We start from the raw sequence: 22,652 nt of genomic DNA, 5'->3' as shown, positions 1-22,652 counted from the left end.
TCCTTTCCAATAAGTCTCAAAACTGAAACCCCTTTTACGGAATGGGAAGGACATCCAAAGAAATGAAGTTTGGGATAGAGTTGAACAAGTTAGAGTTCTTTCATGAATGTAGAACTAATTTGCCTCATTTATCTTTTAGGTTCTTGCCAGGAACGAGGTAACATAGTGTCCTTCATGTCTCACAGAAGCAAGTGTCTCGGAATGATAGTCTCACTTCGTGAAATGGAAAGACCACCGAATGAGCTGCAACATAAGTACGCACGTGAACTAATGCAGAAAGACAGCACTGACGAAGTATTCTTCAATGCTGTTTTCAGATTGGGCGCTTTAATTATCGCAAGTGAAAATACATCCGAAACCCGATTTATGTTGAAAACAGTTTGTTGTGGATTCCTCAACCACTTCACAGAACAAGGCGTGAACAATTCCATAGCTTGTTGGGAATGGATTTTGTCTGCTAGAAGTGATCTAACATTGCAACTGTTCATGTATATCTGTGAAGCGTGGCATAGCTCTCAAGATCGCAAGCTTGGCATTTTCTCGCAAGAAAACAACACCAAAAATCCTTCCGTGTTCTCTCAGGACGCGGAAACGGCGTCGAGTTTAGACTTCGTAGTTCCTCATAGCTTGTTGATCCAGTTTTTGGAACAGAAATTTGCGACGTTTAAATTTAGCGATCATGACGTGGTAGATATGATCTACCATTTAATAGGCCAGACTTTACACAGCGAATCTCTGGTCAAGGATCCTAATTTGAAGTTGGAATTCAAACCGATCATGAATCGAAGTCTGGGTGCCATTGGGGTCCGGTTCAGGATTCTGGTTCTGGCGATCCATTTGCTTCAGTTCAAATTTCCGAAAGACGACAATTTAGAGTCGGAATTGCACGCTCGCAACACGTATCAAAAGAGAATTCTCAACTGCGCTTTCGAGTTCTTTACCGAACCTTCTTTACCACCTGTCCAAAGTCGAGACAACTTACGCGAAGACATTTCGGCTTTGATCGATTTCTTCGTGTTGCTGAGAAGCGAACGTATGAGAGTTGTACGTTTAGTTGACAGGGCCAAGAAAATGCGGGGTTCAAAAAAAGAGGAACTGAAAAATCTTGCTAGCAAACTGAATCTTTTGAACTTGTTAATATGGACAGAGATAGAACGTTTGACAATTTGGTTCAGTCCTCTGAAATTGCCAGATGAACCAAAGTTTAAACAATTGCCAAAGTTGAGCGCTTTTGTGAACAGCTCACTTGCCCAGACGAATTCAGAGAAATTCTGGACTGAGTACACGTTTGTAGCATGGTGTGTGAGCCCAGATTTGGCTATTAATCTGCCTACCAGATTCAAGTACCATCACGCTATAGTCAAGGAACTGAGGAAACTGGTCAGAAATTACCCGCATTATGTAACACACATTCCGCAGGTAAAATTTGGTTTTTCACACGTTTATTATGGCTGCGAAGCTGTAAGCTGAGCGAAGCTATATTGCGGTGCTCTTGGTTTTTTTACAACTCAAAGAATTTGAATTGTATTGGGGCGCTGTCTTTTTTTAAGATCTGTTCACACATTTTCAAGATTTTTGTAGTCAAATTGGAGTTGTAATTCTCACGCCGAAACAGGAAATGGAGCAAAAAAGCTAGTGGTTTTGCGACGTGAATTTTTTTTAGGTCTAATTTTAAAGTAGAGTGAAAAAACGGTGTTTGAACAAAAATTCGCTTTCTGGCTAGTGGTTTTTTGTTCACATGCGGCAATTTCACTTTAGTTTTTATTGTTTTTTAATAGCCGCCCTCATCTTCTCAGCCGGCTATTATAGCGCTCCAATTTTTTGTAGCTGCGAAGCTGTAAGCTGAGCGAAGCTATATTGCGGTGCACTTGGTTTTTTTTACATTTCAAAGAATTTGAATTGTATTGGGGGCTCTGTCTTTTTTTAAGATCTGTTTTAACATTTTCATGATTTTTGAAGTCAAATTGGAGTAGTGATTTTGGTCACGCCGAAACAGGAAGTGGAGCGAAAACGCAATTGGTTTTGCGGCGTGAAATTGTTTCGCTCTAAATTTAAAGTAGAGTGAGAAAACGGTGTTTGAACAAAAATTTGCTTTCTCGCTATTGGTTTTTGTTCACATGCGGCAATTTCACTTTGATTATTACTGTTTTTTTTCGATTTTTGGATCGGATTTTTTTTCCTTATTGGTTTTTCCAATCCATTCATAGTCCGTTCTAGGTCTAGTTTTTTGTTTAGTCAATGAAAATTCTTTGAATTGTACGTCAGGACTTGTACTGCTATGTTTTTTTGTTTCGTCGTCTGACACTCTTTTTTCGTTTTACTTTTGTTCACACACAGAGCTCAAAAATTCAAATTTTCTGAATGACTTCTTCCTCTCACTAACGGAATTTAGGCGTGTGACGTCATTTCGCACTCGCTTTAGCAAAAGTTTTTAGGTTTTTTGCGTGATTAGATTTTGATCATACGTGACTTACATCACTCATTATAATGACTTTTGAACTTTAAAACTTAAGTTTAATTTGAATTTGTTTCAGGTCAAAGGAACTCATATGTGCAGTAAAGGTCCCTAATAAGAGGCTTCTGCGGTATGATTTTTAACAAGCTTTATTAATTTATCGCTGAATGTTTTTTACCTAGTTTTTTGAGCGGCGTCGATTTTTTTTCAATTTAGATCTGTATCTGTTTCTCTCTATTATATGGCACTCAGGTCTGTTCTTTCGCAGCTATTCTGGCAATCTGCCGGCTGTGTTTCCTTCGTCGAACAAAAAAAATGTTTCGCTTGACCTCATTTTGCCGCTTTTTCAACATTTTGCGTGAAATCTTTTTGACTTCTCTAGGCTAGTTTCTCTCCTCTCATTCTGCTAAAAGTGATTTTGCACATCAGTTGTTCAGCAAAGCAATTCAAAATGAACAGAGTTAGTATAAAAAATTGAAATCAGAAATAGAAACGGGATAAACCCATAAAGCCCAATTTTAGATGCCCGCTATTTGAACGTCGTTGCTATAAGTGTTAGTTACCATCTCTAATGCTTATTGGTATTCATAGTAGCCCCTGTAGCCTCTTTCTAAGAGACAGAAGTATGTTCAACTACGAAATGACATCAAAATAAATCGGACTTAAAAAATGTTTTTGTACAAAAACCTTTTCAATATCTGTTCTTTCAATCCCAATCATGCTTATTGGAATCAACGGCGGCTATTTTCGGCAATCTACCGGGTATGTTTCAAATTTTTGGATCGAATTATTTTCTAATTGGTTTTCGCAATCCATTCATAGTTCATTCTGGGCCTAGTTTATTGTTAGAATCAAATTTTTACATTTCTCGCTAGTGGTTTTCTGTTCGCGCTAGCGGCATTTTGACATTGATTTTCTGTTTTTTTTTATTTTTTAGAAATGGTTTTCTCAATTCACTCATAGTCCGTTATGGGTCTATTTCTTTGTGTTGTCAATCAAAATTCTTGTTAATGATTTGTACGTCAGGGCTTGTCCTGCTATGTTTTTTTGTTTCGTCGACTGACGCTCTTTTTTGTTTTACATTTGGTCACGCATCGAAGCTCAAAATGTCAAATTTTCTGAATGACTTCATCTCACTAACGGCATTTGCGCGCGTGACGTCATTTCTCACTCGCTTTAGCAGAAGTTCTTAGGTTATTTGCGTGATTAGATTTTGATCATACGTGACTTACCTCACTCATTATAATGACTTTTGCACTTTGAAACTTAAGTTTAATTTGATTTTATTTAAGGTCAAAGGAACTCATATGTGCAGTAAAGGTTCCTAATAAGAGGCTTCTGCGGTATGAATTTTAACAAGCTTTATTAATTTATCGCTGAATGTTTTTTACCTAGTTTTTTGAGCGGCGTCGATTTTTTTTTTCAATTTAGATCTGTATCTGTTTCTATCTCTTTTATATGGCACGCAGGTGTATTCTTTCGCAGGTAATCCGGCAATCTGCCGGCTTTGTTTACTTCGTCGAACAAAAAAATGTTTCGCTTTAGCTCATTTTGCCGCTTTTTCAACATTTTGCGTGAAATCTTTTTGACTTCTCTAGGCTAGTTTCTCTCCTCTCATTCTGCTAAAAGTGATTTTGCACATCAGTTGTTCAGCAAAGCAATTCAAAATGAACAGAGTTAGTATAAAAAATTGAAGTCAGAAATAGAAATGGGATAAACCCATAAAGCCCAATTTTAGATGCCCGCTATTTGAACGTCTTTGCAATAATTGTTAGTTACCATCTCTAATGCTAATTGGTATTGATAGTAGCCCCTGTAGCGTCTTTCTAAGAGACAGAAGTATGTTCAACTACGAAATGACATCAAAGTAAATCGGACTTAAAAATTGTTTTCTACAAAAACCTTTTCAATATCTGTTCTTTCAATCCCAATCATGCTTATTGGAATCAACGGCGGCTATTTTTCGGCAATCTACCGGGTATGTTTCAAATTTTTGGATCGAATTAATTTCTAATTGGTTTTTGCAATCCATTCATAGTTCATTCTGGGCCTAGTTTTTTGTTAGAATCAAATTTACATTTCTCGCTAGTGGTTTTCTGTTCGCGCTAGCGGCATTTCGACATTGATTTTGTTCTTCTTTATTTTTTAAGAGATGGTTTTCTCAATTCACTCATAGTCCGTTCTGGGTCTAGTTTTCTGTGTAGTCAATGGAAATTCTTGTCAATGAATTGTACGTCAGGGCTTGTCCTGCTGTTTTTTTTTGTTTCGTCGACTGACGCTCTTTTTTGTTTTACATTTGTGCACGCATCAAAGCTCAAAAAGTCAAATTTTCTGAATGACTTCTTTCTCTCACTTACGTTTTCTGCGCGCACGACGTTATTTCTCACGCTCTCTCTCTCTCTCTCTCTCTCTTGCAAAGTCTTTATCATTTGCGTGATTAGTGTTTGATCATACGTGACTTACCTCACTCAATAAAGTGACTTTTGCACTTTAAAACTTCAAGTTTACTTTGAACTAATATAAGGTCAAATGAACTAGTATTTGTATTAAAGGTCCCTAATAAAAAGGCTTCTGCGCAATGAATTTTAACAAGCTTTTTTTTATCGCTGAATGTTTTTCACATAGCTTTTTGATCGGCGTCGATAACTTTTTTCAACTTGTATCTGTATCTGTTTCTATGTATATTATACGGTAAGCAGGTCTATTCTTTCGCAGCTATTCCGGCGATCTGCCGGCTTTGTTTAACTTTTCATATAAGTACAAAAACTAATCAAATTCCTTAGTTAGACGTCTCTTTTAACCATCTTTTGTAGTCAGAAAGATCAGATCAAATCGTCACTTGGGGCACTTTTTGAACCTTCAGCCCGCACAATTGCGTTTTAAATACCTACAGATATGTTGCAGTACAAAATTTTGAACTATATTTGTGCTTGGAGGTTGGAGTATGATTAGAAAAGATGTTAAGCTAGAAAGAAACTGTTTCTTTACAACTGAAGTGGAAAGCGTATTCACCACCTACTCCGCAATTCTCTTTAATCTAGTTAATAGCCGCCCTCATCTTTGCGGCCGGCTATTATAGCGCTCCTATTACAATCCAAGAATTGGATTGTATTGGTGCTTGTCTTTTTTTGTAAGATGTTTTCACACCTTTTTTCATGACTTTGAGCTTTCAAAACGGGATAAACAGGTAAAGCTCAGCGGGCATCAAGTTTCATTAGAGGCCCTTAGCCGCGTTTAGTAGTTCTTCAAGTACTTAGAGTGGTGAAGCTACTGGGAAGGCCGTAATTCAAGGTTAACAGGTCATTTTCCGAAGTTTTTGAGCCCAATGTTTTGCAATTTCGCCTTTTTTTTCGAGTTTTTTGTTGGACCAGTCTGAAATTGATGTTTGTAAAAGTTGATAAAGGTCTTTTGCAAGACGTATTACTTTTTATGGCCATTTTAAAAGCTATATGTATTGCTACACCAATTTTAAAATTTTTTCAAGTTTTTTTGAATATTTTTGTTGTTTCAGCTCTTGGTGTCACAATAATAGGTTATTTTATAGTTTCTAGTGGTAATGGAATGGTTTTCAACTTCACGAATTTTACCATTTTTTGATAAAACTTGTTCCAATTTTATGACATAAATTGTCATTATTCAAGTTTTCCAGCTCCTGGGGGCAAGAAATCTTGTCTAGGATTTGCTAATAGTTTGCTGCAAGATTTTTATTGGCCATGGCATAAGCCAATTTTTGAGAATTTTTGTCAATTTTTAGGTTTCTCTAACCTGAACAACCGAAACATTTCCTTTTAGTTTTTGATAATAGGTTACTGCATAGTTTCTAGTGGTAATGAGGAATGTGTTTCAAGATTTTAATATTACAAATTTACCTCAGTGGCCAGGGGTTTGCTGCTATTGAGTTTGCTAGTATGTTATTGCAGATTTTCTTGTGGCAACAAAATAATTTTCTGTTTTTTAAGATTGCAAATTTAAGTAATTTTTTAAATAAAGCTTGGAATTTAAATTTTTTTGATTGTTTTCAACTTTTTTGATTTGTCATTTTCAGAGTTTAACTATCTTTTTTGGCCAACGAAACTTTTTAAATGTTGCAGATTAGTTACAAGACAGAACTCCACAGAGAAAAAATGAATTTGAACATTTTCCAGACACATTTTCGAAAAATATCTTTAAATTTTTCCTTTTCATTTGTAGCATTTTTCTTATTTCTTTTTGAAGCATTTGCCATTTTTTTTTCGAGATTATCTACCTTTAGTGTCAAATTAATCTCTTTCAAGTCTTTTGTGTGAGTTAATGACTCTATTGCTTTGTGTCATAAATGGCCTTCAGGTTAAAAGCTTCAAGAGTTTTAGGAATAATTGTTTTTATTTGTTTAGTTTGATTCTTTTAGTTTCTCAACTTTCGAGATTTCGTCTTTTTGGCTGGGATTGTTCAATTGATCTGCTGGTCAGGTACATTAGGCCTGTTTTTCTTTCAATTCCTTGGATTATATTTCAGGACTTGTCCTGCCATGTTTTTTTTTCGTCGAACAAAAAAATGTTTCGCTTTACCTCATTTTGCCGCTTTTTCAACATTTTGCGTGAAAGCTTTTTGACTTCTCTAGGCCAGCTCTTTCTTCTCTCATTCTGCTAAAAGTGATTTTAAACATCAGTTGCTCAGCAAAGCAATTCAAAATGAACAGAGTCAGTATAAAAAATTGAAGTCAGAAATAGAAACGGGATAAACCCATATAGCCCAATTTTAGATGCCCGATATTTGAACGTCGTTCCTCTAAGTATTAGTTACCATCTTTAATGCTTATTGGTATTGATATTAGCCCCTCTAGCCTCTCTCTAAGAAACAGAAGTATGTTCAACTACGAAATGCCATCAAAATGAATAGGACTTAAAAAATGTTTTTGTACAAAAGTATATTTTTTTCAATATCTTCTATTCTTTCAATCCCAATCAGGCTTTTTGGAGTCAACGGCGGCTATTTTACGGCAATCTGCCGGGTATGTTTTTCTCTCTTTTAGTTTGTGAAGAGAAGTTTCAGAAAACTTACTTTACTTTTTCCTCGTGGTTTTAAATTTATCACTCTAAAACTAGAAAAAAGTCAATGTTTTTCGATCATTTTTAAAACGATGCGTTAATTTTTCGGAACCAAATTTTCTCGCAATTTAGAGACAAATTTTAAACCCCTTGCAATGGGAAATTCCAAAGAATAACGAGACTAAATAAACGTTGACATGCATTTGATCATATTGATACTCATGTTTGCTGAGTGCTTTAGAAACGTTGGGTTGCGTTTCCACTTCATGATTTGGTTAGTATTGACTGAATGAAGATCATGTGTTTTAGGCAGTGGACTATCTCTGTTCTGACATGGAGGATGCAGACAGTGCTGAGGTGATGCCTGTGCTGACATGGAAGTATGGCACTCCATGTGCTGCTCTCAAACTACTCTTCTCAACACGCAGTTCGTACACTGCACAGTACGCCATTCGAATGCTACAGGTAAGTAGCTGATTAGTTTTTTTCCAATGCTGTTGGTTAAATCTCAACTTATGGATGAACATGTGACCAATGAACGGCGTTAACCAGTAAGCAGCTATTGGCATGATATAGATATACTCGTAAAATCAAAATTTTAAATGCGACAAAAATTTTTAACCACCTAAAAATTTTGATTAATTAATTTTGTTTATACAAGGTCTCTTATTGGCCAGTTTTAAAGTAAGCGTGATAAACACTTGTTCTTAGTAAAAATGCTTATTTCTCGTTTGATCATTCGTTTTTATTGACGATTTGAGAGGGGAGGGAGGTATCAAATATGAGAATTTTTCAGTCCTACCCGGAAGACGTGTTGATATTCTTCGTGCCCCAAATAGTGCAAAGTTTGCGGTATGATGACGTCCTGGGCTACGTGAAGGAGTTCATCTTATGGGCTGCGAAGAAATACGAAATTCTTGCCCATCAGTTTATTTGGAATATGGAAACAAACGCCTACAGAGATGAAGAAAAAGAGCAGAAGGATGAGAAAATTGGAGAACTCTGTCTGAAGTTGGTTGAACAAATTAAGAAAAATTTCACACCTGAGCAGTCCGATATGTACAGAAAAGAATTCGACTTTTTCGCAGAAGTAACTTCGATCAGTGGAAAAATTCGTCCTTTCGAGAAAGGGCCGAAACGGAAGGCTGAATGTCAACGTCTGTTGAAGAGTATCGAAGTTGGAGGAGAAAGAAAAGGATGCTATCTTCCTACAGGTGGGTTGTCTTTGGCTATAATTATCAAGCATTTTTTGTAGATAAATAGATGCTTGACTTTTTGCCTGAGGTTATTAATTGCTCTCAAATAATTGCTCGAATTTTGTAGCAATTATGTTAGTCCTGTGGTCTATTTAAAGCGATTTCTCGCTTGACCGATTTTTTGTCTGACCCTTTTGACTTTTCTTCCCCAAAAACAAGATAAACAGGTAGCGCTTGGAGGACATTAAGTTCTCTTAGAGCCTTTAGGCTTGCTATGAATGAATTAATTAATTAACTCATTGTAGTGATTTTAAGTTCCATATTATCTACATAAATGCAGAAACAATTAAAATAAGAAAACATGGGACAGACAAGACTCTACAGGGGGACTTTATACGAGCTGTTCAATCTCTTTCAAAGAAGCCAACTGAGGGGTGGTTAATAGCCGCCCTCATCTTCTCAGCCGGCTATTATAGCGCTCCTTTTTACAATCCAAGAATTGGATTGTATTGGTGCTGTCTTTTTTTTATTTTTGTAAGATGTTTTCACACCTGTTTTCATGACTTTGAGCTTTCAAAACGGGATAAACAGGTTTCATTAGAGGCCCGCGTTTAGTAGTCCCTCAAGTACTCAGAGTGGTCCCTCAAGTACTCTACTGGGTAGGCCGTAATTCAAGGTTAAAAGGTCATTTTTGGGAGTTTTTGAGCCTAAAATAATGACATTTTTAGCACTTTTCGTCATTTTTTGGATTTTTAGAACAGTCTGAAATTGACGTTCACTAAAGTTGATAAAGTTCCTGTGCAAGACGTAATTGCTTTTTACGGCCACTTTAAGCGCTATATCTATTGCTACTCCAAACATAAACACGGTAATTTATACTAATTTTTTCAAATTGTTTGAAAATTTTTGTCATTTTTTGAGTTGTTTTTCAGACTTCGATGTCAAAAAAGCTCCTCTGGGGTTTAATAATAGGTTATTGCATAGTTTCTAGTGGTAATGAAGTGGTTTTAAACATTTTAACTTCATGATTGTTACCATTTTTTTAAAATCAAACTCTTTTTTTTCAAATTTTCTGACATTGTCATTTATCAAGTTTTCCAGCCCCAGGGGGCAAGAAACCTCATCTAGGGTTTGCTAACAATTTACTGAAAATTTTTTTGGCCATGGAATGGTATTCAACATTTTAATAACTTTTACCAATTTTTTGATAAAGTTGCAATTTTTTCTCTAAATTTTTGAAATTTTTATTCAGTGGCCAGGGAACCTCCTACAGGGTTTGCTAGTATGTCAATACATAGTTTCTAGGGGCAATAAAATAGTTTCCAATTTTTTAATTTTGCAATTTTAGGGAATTTTTTAAATAAACCTTGCAATTTAAAATTTTCGATTGTTTTCAAATTTTTCGATTTTTTGTCATTCTCTGAGTTTAGCTATCTTTAGTGGACAACAAAACCTGGTAAATGTTTTAGACGGTTTACAAACCAGCACTCCGGAGTCAAAGAAATGTTTTGACTTTTTTAGCCCTATTTTTGGAAATTTTTTTTTTTGATTTTCTCTTCTCAGGTTCTTGATGCATTTGTCATATTTGTCCAGTTTATCTACTTTTAGTGGCAGATCCATCTCTTTCAAGGCTTTTGTGTGAGTTAATGAGTATTTTGAAATGAGTCATATATGGCCTTCAAGTTAAAAGCTTCAAGGGTTTTAGCAATGATGGTTTTTTTTGTTTAGTCTTGTTGGCTGGGATTGTTCAATTGATCTGCTGGTCAGGTTCATTAGGTCTGTCTTTCATTCAACTACTTGGATTTTATTTCAGGACTTATCCTGCTAAGTTTTTTTACTTCGTCGAATAAAAAAATGTTTGGCTTTACCTCATTTTGCCGCTTTTTCTACCTTTTGCGTGATATCTTTTTGACTTCTCTACGCTAGTTTCTCTCTTCTCTCATTCTGCTAAAAGTGATTTTGAACATCAGTTGCTCAGCAAGGCAATTCAAAATGAACAGAGTCAGTATAAAAAATTGAAGTCAGAAGTAGAAACGGGATAAACCCATAAATCCCAATTTTAGATGCCCGCTATTTGAACGTCGTTCCTATAAGCCTTAGTTACCATCTCTAATGCTTATTGGTATTCATAGTAGCCCCTGTAGCCTCTTTCTAAGAGACAGAAGTATGTTCAACTACGAAATGCCATCAAAATAAATCGGACTTAAAAATGTTTTTGTACAAAAATCTTTTTTTTTTCAATATTTTCTATTCTTTCAATCCCAATCATGCTTATTGGAATCAACGGCGGCTATTTTCCGGCAATCTGCCGGGTATGTTTGAAAATTTTGCGAAAAAGCAAAAGAAGGTTGAATCATTACTATAGTGATAAGAAGACATCAAACGGTTTTTGTTGTCAGCTAAGTATAGATCAAAAATTTGATATAGATAATCGTGAAGATTTTTTTGGCTAGTTTCATGTCTCAGGTAATCAGAACATTTTTGGTGAGAAAGTTATGCGCTTTCAGTATTTTGGTGCTTGCACTGTTTTTAATTGCTCTCAAACGAAGTTTTTAGCAATCATATTAGTCTTTGTATGCGATTTTTCGCTTGATCGATTTTTCGTCTGACCCATTTGACTTTTTGTCCTTAAAACGGGATAAACAGGTAGCGGGCATTGAGTTTCTTTAGAGTCCCTTAGCTGCGTTTAGTAGTCCTTCAAGTGCTTAGTGTGGTGAAGCTACTGGAAAGGCCGTATTCTAAGGTTAAAAGGTTATTTTTAGGAGTGTTATAGCCCAAAATGTTGCAATTTTTTCGTGTTTTTTTGTCATTTTTTAATTTTTTTTATTCCAATAGTCTAAAATTGGGTCTAATTAAGGTTGATAAAGGACCTTTGCAAGACATACGTACTCTTTATGACCATTTTAAGAGCTATGTGTTTTGTTAATTTTTTTCAAACTTTTGGAGAATTTGTCATTTTATGGTTTTTTTCAGTTTTTTCGTTTTCTCATTTTTCAGCTCTACGTGTCAAGGAACCTCCTCCAGTGTTTGATAATAGGTTAATATATAATTTTTAGACCTAATGGAATGAATGTTTTCCAAGTTTTTAACATAACGAATTTTATCAGTTTTTTGATAAATCTCCGGGGTCAGAAAATCTCCGTCTGGCTTTGTTAATAAGTTACTGAAATTTTTTTTAGCCATGGTCTAATTTTCAGCTTTTTAATATCACCACTTTTAGCAGTTTTTAAAATCAAACTTGCAATTTCCAAGTTTTTGAAATTTTGTCAGTTTTTAGGTTTCTCCGGCCTCGAGAGCCAAGGAACCTCCTCTAGGGTTTGTTAATAGGTTACTGCATAGTTTCTAGATGTAATGGAATGTTTTTAAGATTTTTATATTACGAATTTAGGCAATTTTAAAAAGGATATTTGCAAGTTTTGAATATTCAATTTTTTCCGGCCCCAGGGGCCCAGAAACCTCCTCGGCATACTTTGTAGAGTTATTTTCAATATTTTAATGACTCGAGTTGTCGCAATTTTTTGATAAAATTTAATATTTTTCAAATTTTTGGAAAATTCTTATCTTCCAAGTTTATGCATCTTTCTGAGCTAGTGAAACTATTTAATGCTTCAAATAGGGATACGGGATAGTCTCTCGAGACAATAAAATGGTTCTGAAGATGCCAATATTACGAATTTTAGCAAGATTTTGTTAAAGTTTTCAATCGTGTTAAAAATTTCGGAATGTTTTTTGTCGAATTCTTACTGAGCTTATTCTTACTGAGTTTAACGATCACTAGCAGGTCCGCAAAAGCATAAAAAGATCATTTAAAAGAATAGAAGTTGTGAAATTCATTTTTTTCTCGTACCACGTCGGGCTGGAACATATGCCACTCGTTCAACAGTCTTAGGTATTACGTTACCGATGTGTTTGATTTAGTATATTACCCCCAAGTACCAGCAATTTTATGTTCAATTTTTGGGCTTTGATAATTTGCATATTTAAGGAGCGCTAACACTAGTACAGATAGCGAACTTCTACATGGTGGCGTTGCGTAACGCACTTGATACGTTAGGCTGCATGTTTGAGGAGCGTAAAAGGAAATATGGAAGGAGAAAACAAACAAAAAAGAGGAAACGCAGAGAGGAATGTGAAAAGAGATAAACGAAAAAGAGAAAAGAGACAGAAGACAAAAGAGAGACAAAAAGAGCAAAAAAAAGACTGAATAGAAAGAGAAAAGCAAGAGCAAAAAGGAGAGAAAAAAAGACAGAAAAAAGACAAAATAGAGCGAAAAGACAAAAAAGAGAAAAAACATAAACGACAAATGAAAGAGAAAAGAAAAACAAACGGAAAAAAAAGAAAAGCAAAAAAAGAGAAACAGTAAAGAAAAAAAGATGATGGACAGAAAAGGGAGAGGAAAGAGAGAAATGAAGGACAGAAAAGAATGAGACAAAAAGAGAAGTAAAAAAGAAAAGAGAAAAGCAAGAGAGAAGTAAGAGAGAGAGAGAAAAATAAGAGATGAAAGATCGAAGTAAAAAAGGCAGAAAGGAAAGAGAAGAGAGAAACAAATGAGAAATGAAAGGAAGAAAAAAGAACAAGAGAAAGAGGTAAAAGAAAAAAAGAAAACACAGAATTGAGAAACAGGAAAGAAAGAAAAGCAAGAGAAAAAGGAAAAAGAGCAAGAGCGAAAAGAAAGACAGAAAAGACAGAGCAAAGCGAGAGAAACAGAGAAAAAGTAGAGAAAAAATTGGAAAGAAAAGGAAGAGAGAAAAGAAAGAGAAGCTAAGGAGAGAAAAAAGGAAACGAAAGACAGAAAAGAAAGACAAAAAAGCAAGAGACAAAAGCAAGAGAAAAGGGAAAGAGAAAAGCAAGAGAAAAGGAGAAAAAAGACAAAATAGAGAGAAAAGACGAAAAGGAGAAAAGACATAAACGACAAATGAAAGAGAGAAAAGAAATACAAACGAAAAAAGAAAGGCAAGAGAAAAAAGAGAAACAGTAAAGAAAAAAGATGATGGACAGAAAAGGGAGAGAGAAGAAAAAGAAACGAAAGACAGAAAAGAAAGAGACGAAAGAGAGAAATAAAAAAGAAAAAAGCAAGAGAGAAGTAAGAGAGAAAAGCAGGAGTAAAGCGAAAAATAAGAGACGAAAGACAGAAGTAAAAAAGGCAGAAAGGAAAGAGAGAGGAGAAAAAGAGAAACAAATGAGGAAAGAAATGAAGAACAAAGAACAAGAGAAAAATGTAAGAGAAAGATAGTAAACACAGCATTGAGAAGCAGTAAAGAGAGAAAAGCAAGAGAAAAAGTGAAAAAGAAAGCAAAAAAGAAAAGAAAGACAGAAAATACAGAGCAAAGCGAGAGAAACAGTAGAGAAAAAAAGATGGACAGAAAAGGAACAGAGAAAAGAAAGAGAAGCGAAAGAGAGAAAAGAAAGAGAAACGAAAGTCAGATAAGAAAGACAAAAGAGAGAAAAGCAAAAAAGAAAAGAGAAAAGCAAGAGAGAAGTAAGAGACAAAAGCAGGAGAAAAAGAGAAAAACAAGAGATGAAAGATATAGATTAAAAAAATCTAGAAAGGAAAGACGAAAGAGAAAGAAAAAAATGAGGAATGAAAGAAGAACAAGAGAAAGAGGTATAAGAAACAGACAGAATTGGGATAAAGGAAAGTGAAAGGCAAGGGAGAAAAGAAAAAGAAGAGAAAAGAAAGACAGAAAAGCAAGAGAGAAACGACAGACAGAAAAGACAGAGAAAAGCTAGAGACAAAAAAAAACAGGGAAAAAAAGGAAAAAGGAAAGAACGAGAAAATATAGAGAAACGACAGAGGCAGGAAGGAGAGAAAACGAATTCGAACAAAGAAAGGCAGGAAAGAAACCAAGAACAGAGAAAAGCAATAGAGGAAAGACAAAAACGAAATACGAAAAGGTAAGAGAAAAAAGACAGAAGACAAAGAAAAGCAAGGCAGACTAAAAATAAAAGGAGAGAGACAGAACAGAAAGACAAAAGAAACGAAAAGAGGCAGAAAGGACAACTAGAAAGAAATTAGAGAAAAGAAAGACAGAAACAAAAGACAGAGAAGAAAGAAAAGGAAGACAAAAAGTACGGGGAAAAAGCAAGAAATAAGAGTGAAGCTAAGGAGAAACAAAAGAGAGAAAAATGAATGGCAGAAAAAAAAGACAGGAAAAAACAAGAAAAGCAGAAGAGCAAAATGAAAGGCATAAAATAAAAAGAGAAGAAAGTAAGAGAAAACATAAAGAGTAAAAAGGCAGAAAAGAACAGAAAAAAAGAGAGACTAAAGAGCAAAAAGAGAAAACAAAAAAAGAGAAAGAGACAAAGGATGAGAAAAAAGAGGCAGAAGAAAAGAACAGAAAGAGGAAACGAGAAAAGAAAAGCAGAAAAGAAAGAGCAAAGCAAGAGAGAAAAGGACAACTGATCAGAAACAGCACAGAACGACAAACTAAAGAGAAATGAGAGGGGAACGAAAGTAAAAAGATTGAGAAGTAGAACGGCAGAAAAAAAACAAGAGAAAAGGAAAAGAAAAGACAGGTAAAATACAAAATAAACAAAACAGAAAAAGGCAGAACAGACGAACATCAAATTTGAAAGAAAAAAAGAGAAAAGAAAAGCCGAAAAGAGAGAAAAATAGGAAGAAAGAGACGAAAGACGGAAAAGATATGAAAGAGAGAAGAGCAAGAGAAAAAAAGAAGAGCAAGAGAGAAAATAAATACAGAAGAGAGAGAAAAGCAAGAGAGAAAAGGAAAGAGAGGGGCAAACTAAAGACAGAAACGAAAGAGATGAACGAAATAAAAAAAATGAGATAAAAGAAAGGCAAAACAAGACCGGAAAAAAGACGGAGAAAAGAGAAATAGGAAAGAAATATAGAACAGAAAGAGAAAAGGGCGAGAAAAAACAGAAAGGAGAGAAGAAACGAAATGGAGCGAAGACCGAAAAAAAATTCAAATGCAAGAGAAGCGAACAAAGAGAAAAGCAAAAGAAAAAAATACAGAAAGGACAGAGAAAAAAAATAAACGAAAAAGCGAAAAGAGAAGAGAAATGAAGAAAAAGTACAGACAAAAAAAAGAGAGACAAAAGACAGAACAGTACGTCAGAAGAGAAAGAGAGAAAAGCAACAGAAAAGCAGAAAGGCAGAACAAAAGATAGAAAAGAAAGAGAGGAAAGAGAGAAAAGAAAGATAAAACACAGAAAAAAAACAAAGATAAATAAAAGAAGAGAAATGAAAAAAAGAGAGAAAAGAAGGAGGGAAAGAAGGAGCACAAAAAGAAAGAAAAAAAAGAAAGAGCAAAGCAAGAGAGAAAAGGACAACTGATCAGAAACAGCACAGAACGACAAACTAAAGAGAAATGAGAGGGGAACGAAAGTAAAAAGATTGAGAAGTAGAACGGCAGAAAAAAAACAAGAGAAAAGGAAAAGAAAAGACAGGTAAAATACAAAATAAACAAAACAGAAAAAGGCAGAACAGACGAACATCAAATTTGAAAGAAAAAAAGAGAAAAGAAAAGCCGAAAAGAGAGAAAAATAGGAAGAAAGAGACGAAAGACGGAAAAGATATGAAAGAGAGAAGAGCAAGAGAAAAAAAGAAGAGCAAGAGAGAAAATAAATACAGAAAAGAGAGAAAAGCAAGAGAGAAAAGGAAAGAGAGGGGCAAACTAAAGACAGAAACGAAAGAGATGAACGAAATAAAAAAAATGAGATAAAAGAAAGGCAAAACAAGACCGGAAAAAAGACGGAGAAAAGAGAAATAGGAAAGAAATATAGAACAGAAAGAGAAAACGGCGAGAAAAAACAGAAAGGAGAGAAGAAACGAAATGGAGCGAAGACCGAAAAAAAAAATTCAAATGAAAGAGAAGCGAACAAAGAGAAAAGCAAAAGAAAAAAATACAGAAAGGACAGAGAAAAAAAATAAACGAAAAAGCGAAAAGAGAAGAGAAATGAAGAAAAAGTACAGACAAAAAAAGAGAGACAAAAGACAGAACAGTACGTCAGAAGAGAAAGAGAGAAAAGCAACAGAAAAGCAGAAAGGCAGAACAAAAGATAGAAAAGAAAGAGAGGAAAGAGAGAAAAGAAAGATAAAACACAGAAAAAAAACAAAGATAAATAAAAGAAGAGAAATGAAAAAAAAAGAGAGAAAAGAAGGAGGGAAAGAAGGAGCACAAAAAGAAAGAAAAAAAGAGAGAAAAGATCTTCCTTCAAGAGTAGAAAAGAAAAATCAATTCTTTTCGCAGGCTAACTCTTCATTTGATCTAGAAAAAACCTGGCAACAAATCATGAAGTTAATTAAACTTCAGTTTAAAAGCTTTCAAGAGACAGATCAAGCAAAACCGAAAACAAAGATTGTTCAAAAATATTATATCGCTCACGCATACATTTTGCGTACAAAGTTCCGATTAAAGCATCGGAACAATTTGTGTTCAGGAGAAGTTAAAGACTCTGAAGAAACTTAACGCCCGGTGAGCGCTACCTGTTTATCCCGTAAAAAATCGCATGAAAAAGAAGAACAGGAGTAATAAAATTGCTAAACTTCGTTTGAGAGCCTTTAAATAGAGTATTTTAACCTCATATGCTGACATCCAGCATATCGTCAACGGAATAACAAGAAATCATTGAAAGGCCAAGAATAGCAATACCCTCTTTTTGGATCTATTTCTAATTGACAGTTTTCGGTGAATGACTTTTCTTGCGGTTGAATTATCGGTCATTGACTCTTTTTGCATTTAGGTCAATGACTTTTTGCATTTTGGTCAATGACTCTTTTGCAGTCTGCGCTTTTTCGGACATTAACCTTTTACGAGAGCATTTTTTTGGTCATTGACCTCTCACAATCTCTCCTCTTAACCATGCTCAACAGCTCTTAAACATGCTCTTCAATAGCTCTTAAACATGCTCTTCAGAGGCCTCCTAAACATTCATTTTCGCCTTTCGTTAAACACGGTGCCTTATAAACTGTCATGCATTTAATATATAGTATTAATGGCCAACGAAAGTTTTACGTCTTGCAGATGGGTTAAATGACAGAACTCTAAGAGACAAAAATTGGTTTGAAACATTTTTTACTGCGATATCAGGAAACTTCTATTTTAATTTATCAGTGTTCCGCAGGTTTTCCTGTATGATTTAATTACTCACAAGGCTAGAAAACTAGAGGTTGCAGAGTCGAATATCGTCATCGAAAATAATCCTATCTCTCTCTATCTCTCCCTCTCTCTCTCTCTCTCTCTGTCGATCGGGGTTTCTTTTTCTTTCCTTTTCCTGCTCGTTCACGTTTTATATTTCACTATCTCACTCCTTCCTTAGCTCATGAGCCGCATTTCAGCTGCTGTTTTGTGGCAAGATATCATCTATAACCATCATTAACATTGAATTAAAGAAGAATTGTTTTATTAGCATAAATTACTTAACTAGCACTTTTCAGGAAATCATTGTTAATTGCTCTCTTTTGTAGCAATTATATTAATCTTTTTGGTCCTTTTTTGTCTGACCCATTTGACTTTTTGTCCTCGAAAACGGGATAAAGAGGTAGCGCCCAGTGGGCGTTAATCTCTCCTAGAGACCGTCAGCTCACTCTCCAAGTATGCGATTCACAGAAACTGTTTTGGAGACTTATATTTAAGGTATGAAGGGTGGTTCGTAGAAATTGATCCCTCACCCTACCCCCGCCCACAATATCAGCCCCCCCCCCCCAATCCCCACCTCTGCAAATTTTCAGGCCGTAAGGGACCCATGCAGCCAAAGGTCCCCCCCAATGTAGCACCAACCTCCCCCCCCCCCCCTCCACTGCTGCGGTGGACACCCGCTGCGCTCACCTCACGCCCTTTCAAATAAGCTTAAGCTAGCGTCACTAAACCGTGGCTAGCTCCTGACGAAGTCAACCGCTCGCCCGTCGTTTGAGAGCAGGTTCAAGATGGTTCTAAGAATGCTTTTCTGCCTTGCTTCAATTCACTTTAATTGGAGTTATGAGTAGTTCCCATACACAAGTAGTCCGTACTCAATAGCTGGTTTTGCATAGACTTTTATAGAACCTAAGCAAATTTGAGCGCGAAAATGTATGCGCGCTTGATACATGACTCAATTGAATTTTTCTAATTTGATATCAACCAAGTTGACATGATATCAGTGAGAACATCTACTGTCCATAGTGGCCCCTAAATATTTAAAAGAGTCAGCAGTATCAACTATTTTTTGCTCAAGGAGATTTTAGATGTCTTGAGGGTTCTCCCAAAAGTAGGAAACTTCAGTTTTTTGGATTCAAAGTAAGTTTGTTAGCCTTACGCCATCGCTGTTATTCTAAAAGAGCGACTGCAAAATCAGTTTTTATTTTTTTTGCACTGGTGTTAAATAGCAGTTTCATCAGCAAAAATAACTGCATCGCTAGATGTCAATTTTTGTTATCTATCATTGATGAAAATTAAAAACTAGTGGTCCAAGAATTGAGCCATGAGGCACGCCTGTGTCCATTGTAGACAAATCTGAGGCTTTTCCTTTATGAACAAGAAATTGGGTTCTATCGTGCGATAGGACTGTAATTAGCTGATTGCTTGGCCTGTGCAGCCTTACATATGTAGTTTTTAAAAGGTTTCAATGGTTTATACTATCAAAAGCCTTTCTGAAACTGACAACATCCAAATTTTTCTGTGGATTCTGCTATTATATCATCCAACTTAAGAGTGCAATACCAGTTCTTCTGAATTCGCACTGATCAACTGAAAACTTAAGCATACGTTCAAAAACCAATTTCTCAAACTCCTTACTCATAACTCATAAAAGATTTATTCGTCTATAATTTATTGGCTTTTTTAAACTTGAAACATTTACATATCTATGCTATTATTGAAGCACGTATCAATATGTTTGCTCGTGGCTGGAGCATTTTAAAGGCATTTTTAGACTTAAGCCATCATACTTTGAGTATGCAATTCACCACAAAGAGGCGATACTTTTTAGGAGATAATTTTATGATGCAAAGGGCGGTTCTCAATCTTATAAGTTTTACCCCCCACTCACCCCCATCTATCTGCCAGTTTGGCCCCCATCTCGTCCAGCCCTCCCAACCCTACACTCTACCCCCTCCCAATGCTTGCATCTCTGAGACCCAGCTGGGTACTAGCAAAGCCAACCGCTCGCCGGTCGTTTGAGAGCAATTCGCACGACGTTGGTGGGTTATATTCAAAACAATTTCTATGGAGATAAGGTTAAAATTCTTAAGATCTCGAACTCGAAAACTTTCGGAGACCTGCAAACCTCTTTGCCATTATTAGATCCAAATGCTGAAGTTGTGGCCATTGACTATACGTCTGGAATTCCGATGCAGAGTGCAGCCAAAGCTCCTTTCCTGGCCAAGTTCTATGTCCAGAAGAAACAAAAACCAGCGACCACCTCTACTGCTGCTGGAAATAAGGAGCGCGAATCCTCCACCAGTTCAGTCGTCGACACTTACGGAGCATCATCTTCCGTTAGTATCTTAACGGAAAACTTGTGTTTACTTTTCTCCATACAAAAATTTTGGCTATCATAAACTAATACGTGTATTTGAGCTGATAATGGTTTTGTAATGCCTGATAAGAGGCGGGAATGACAATCATAATTAACATATGCCATCTTTTACATACGGTGAGATTTTCCCCGAGGAAGTAGGAAAGTCGACATTATGTGTTAGAACATTGCTATCATGTATTTTAACAGAAGACTGAAACAATTTTTTTTTGCAAATTCTGAATGTTTGACAATAAAACACTGCGCTTCGTCGTTGTATTAAATAATAAAACTATTAAGAGAAAAATATGACGAAAAAGATTTTATTGGGATGTATAGTTAACTAATGTTGTTAAGTACTAACTCTGGTAACTTGCTAATGCTCTTCTTGTTTTACAGTCGAGTTCTGGGCGTAACAGGAATACATATGTGCAAGGCTGTATCTTCAAAGTGGGCGATGACTGCAGACAAGACATGTTGTGTCTGCAACTGATACAACTATTCCAGAACATATTCAAGTCCATAGGACTGGATCTTTACCTATTTCCATATAAAGTAAGACTTGATGGGAACATGTTTATGAGAAGGGTATGGTTGATGAAAGAAGAATTTTTGCCGAATTAAACATAATTTCTTATTCTTTCTTCTTAATTGCAAAAGCACAGAAATATTGTCGAATGAGTCGTTACATTTTAAAATTAAGAAAGCAATTAAATAGATGGAGCTGCCTCCCCACACCTTCAACAAAATTTCTGTTTTCATAAGCAATTCTGAACACACCACTTCGCTTGCAAATTTGCAATGTACTAACCAATATAAAAAGTAAATTGTCGATTATTGCTGGCTATGATGGTTATATTCCAACGGGGGGGGGGGGGTCCATTGTTCCTAAGGGGTGACCATTCAAGGAGCACTATTAGCTTTAGGCGCCAATGTATATATTTGCAACGTGTCGCAATCAAATTTGTCTCAGGTGGTGTCAACTGCGCCTGGCTGTGGAGTGATTGAGTGTGTGCCCGACAGTCGGACGAGAGACGAGTTGGGAAAAACAGCTGAGCAGTCATTGAATGTCTACTTCATAAACATGTTTGGAGACATCAACTCCAGCGAATACCAGGTACGTTTATACACGTGAGATTTTGAAATGATTGAATGCGTATTAATTAAACCAAAGGCTCGGATTTGAAAGCAGGGTTTGCTACGGGTCTCGAACTCACTGTGTCAAAACTGGATCTCTCAATGAAATTTGTGTATTTTGCAGGAAGCGAGGCGCAACTTTGTGATCAGCATGGCAGCCTACAGTGTAGTGGGGTACATTCTCCAGATTAAAGACAGACACAATGGAAATATTATGATTGACAAATATGGTCACGTGATCCACATTGACTTTGGATTCCTCTTCGAGTCCTCGCCAGGTAACAACCTCAACTGGGAGCCCGACTTCAAACTCACTGCAGAGTTCGTAGACTTGATGTGTGCGGGTCACAACACGAGAACGGCAGGCGGCGCGCAGGGTTCAGCAACTAATTTCAAAATTACAGAGCCGCCGTTCTATCGTTTGTTCCGGGAACTAACTGTGAAAGGATTCCTGGCCTTGCGACCTTACCACGAGGAGATTATAACGATGGTTACTCTGATGCTTGAAACTGGCCTTCCCTGTTTCAGAGGACAAACTATTCCCAAGTTGAGAGAAAGACTCAAGATAAATTTGTCGGAAAAAGAAGCGAGAGACCACATGCTCAAAGTCATAAATGACAACAGTAAAAATATTTGGAGTAAGACTTACGATATGATACAAGCACTGCAAAACGATATTGCTTATTTTTAGCTGCATGTTAACCTTAACTGCGGGAGTTAATGGGAGAAATAGATGATAGGCAAAACACAGAATGATGTTTCGGAATTTGATTTATCTATTGTCAATATCAAATATATATGTAATTTGTGTATATTAGTTAATTTTGATCTGCAAGAATCAGTAATTTTTTATATGCAGTTTTTTCAATATAGCCACTAAGAGAGGTACTTCAAGCCATCTTGTGCTTATTTGAGGAAGTGAGTTTGTGTAAGTTGAGTTTGGGAAAGTTAGTAGCCCACGCACTTTTTGCATCGTCTAGTCGGCATAAAATTTTAACGCACGCAGCGCACGTGTTACTTTAACTTAGTAATAAGCTATTAAAAAACAAGACCTAAATCGTAACTTGGGGTGATAAACAGCACAAAGGAATTGGAAAGAGAACAACAAATATTGCTTCAATCTTGAGAGTAAATGTCTAGGTAATCAGATCGCTCATCATTAATCTCATTATTGTTCCAAAATTCACAGATGGCATCGAAATTTAAGATAAACAAACGAAAAAATTGCAGTATATTGAGTGGGATGAAAATGCAATTTTTCAATAATGCTTTACAGTTTCAAGCCTAAAATATAACCAATTAAACTATACGACCAAAAAATTTCAAAGATATAATTCCGTTTTCACTAATTTGCTGAACAAACATTTCTGGCCGTTTTTT

General features: G+C 35.9%; 1 protein-coding gene across 2 annotated transcripts in view; it reads left to right on the top strand.

Moving 5' to 3' along the window:
• The window catches only part of LOC142351860 (phosphatidylinositol 4-kinase alpha-like), a 51,763-nt gene extending 29,637 nt beyond the window's left edge, over positions 1–22,126 (top strand). For both annotated transcript variants that reach the window (XM_075404094.1, XM_075404093.1), the window contains 7 exons: positions 140–1,419; positions 7,792–7,947; positions 8,279–8,696; positions 19,922–20,115; positions 20,535–20,690; positions 21,109–21,252; positions 21,397–22,126. In XM_075404094.1, the coding sequence (XP_075260209.1) occupies positions 140–1,419; positions 7,792–7,947; positions 8,279–8,696; positions 19,922–20,115; positions 20,535–20,690; positions 21,109–21,252; positions 21,397–21,963 (2,915 nt within the window). In that variant the 3' untranslated portion in view covers positions 21,964–22,126. The remainder of the gene's footprint in view (positions 1–139; positions 1,420–7,791; positions 7,948–8,278; positions 8,697–19,921; positions 20,116–20,534; positions 20,691–21,108; positions 21,253–21,396) is intronic.
• The last annotated feature ends 526 nt before the right edge of the window (positions 22,127–22,652 follow it).

Source organism: Convolutriloba macropyga, chromosome 13, assembly GCF_964194025.1.
Source record: "Convolutriloba macropyga chromosome 13, txConMacr16.3, whole genome shotgun sequence".
Classification (NCBI taxonomy): domain Eukaryota; kingdom Metazoa; phylum Xenacoelomorpha; order Acoela; family Convolutidae; genus Convolutriloba; species Convolutriloba macropyga.
This window is presented reverse-complemented; position numbering and strand designations above follow the sequence as displayed.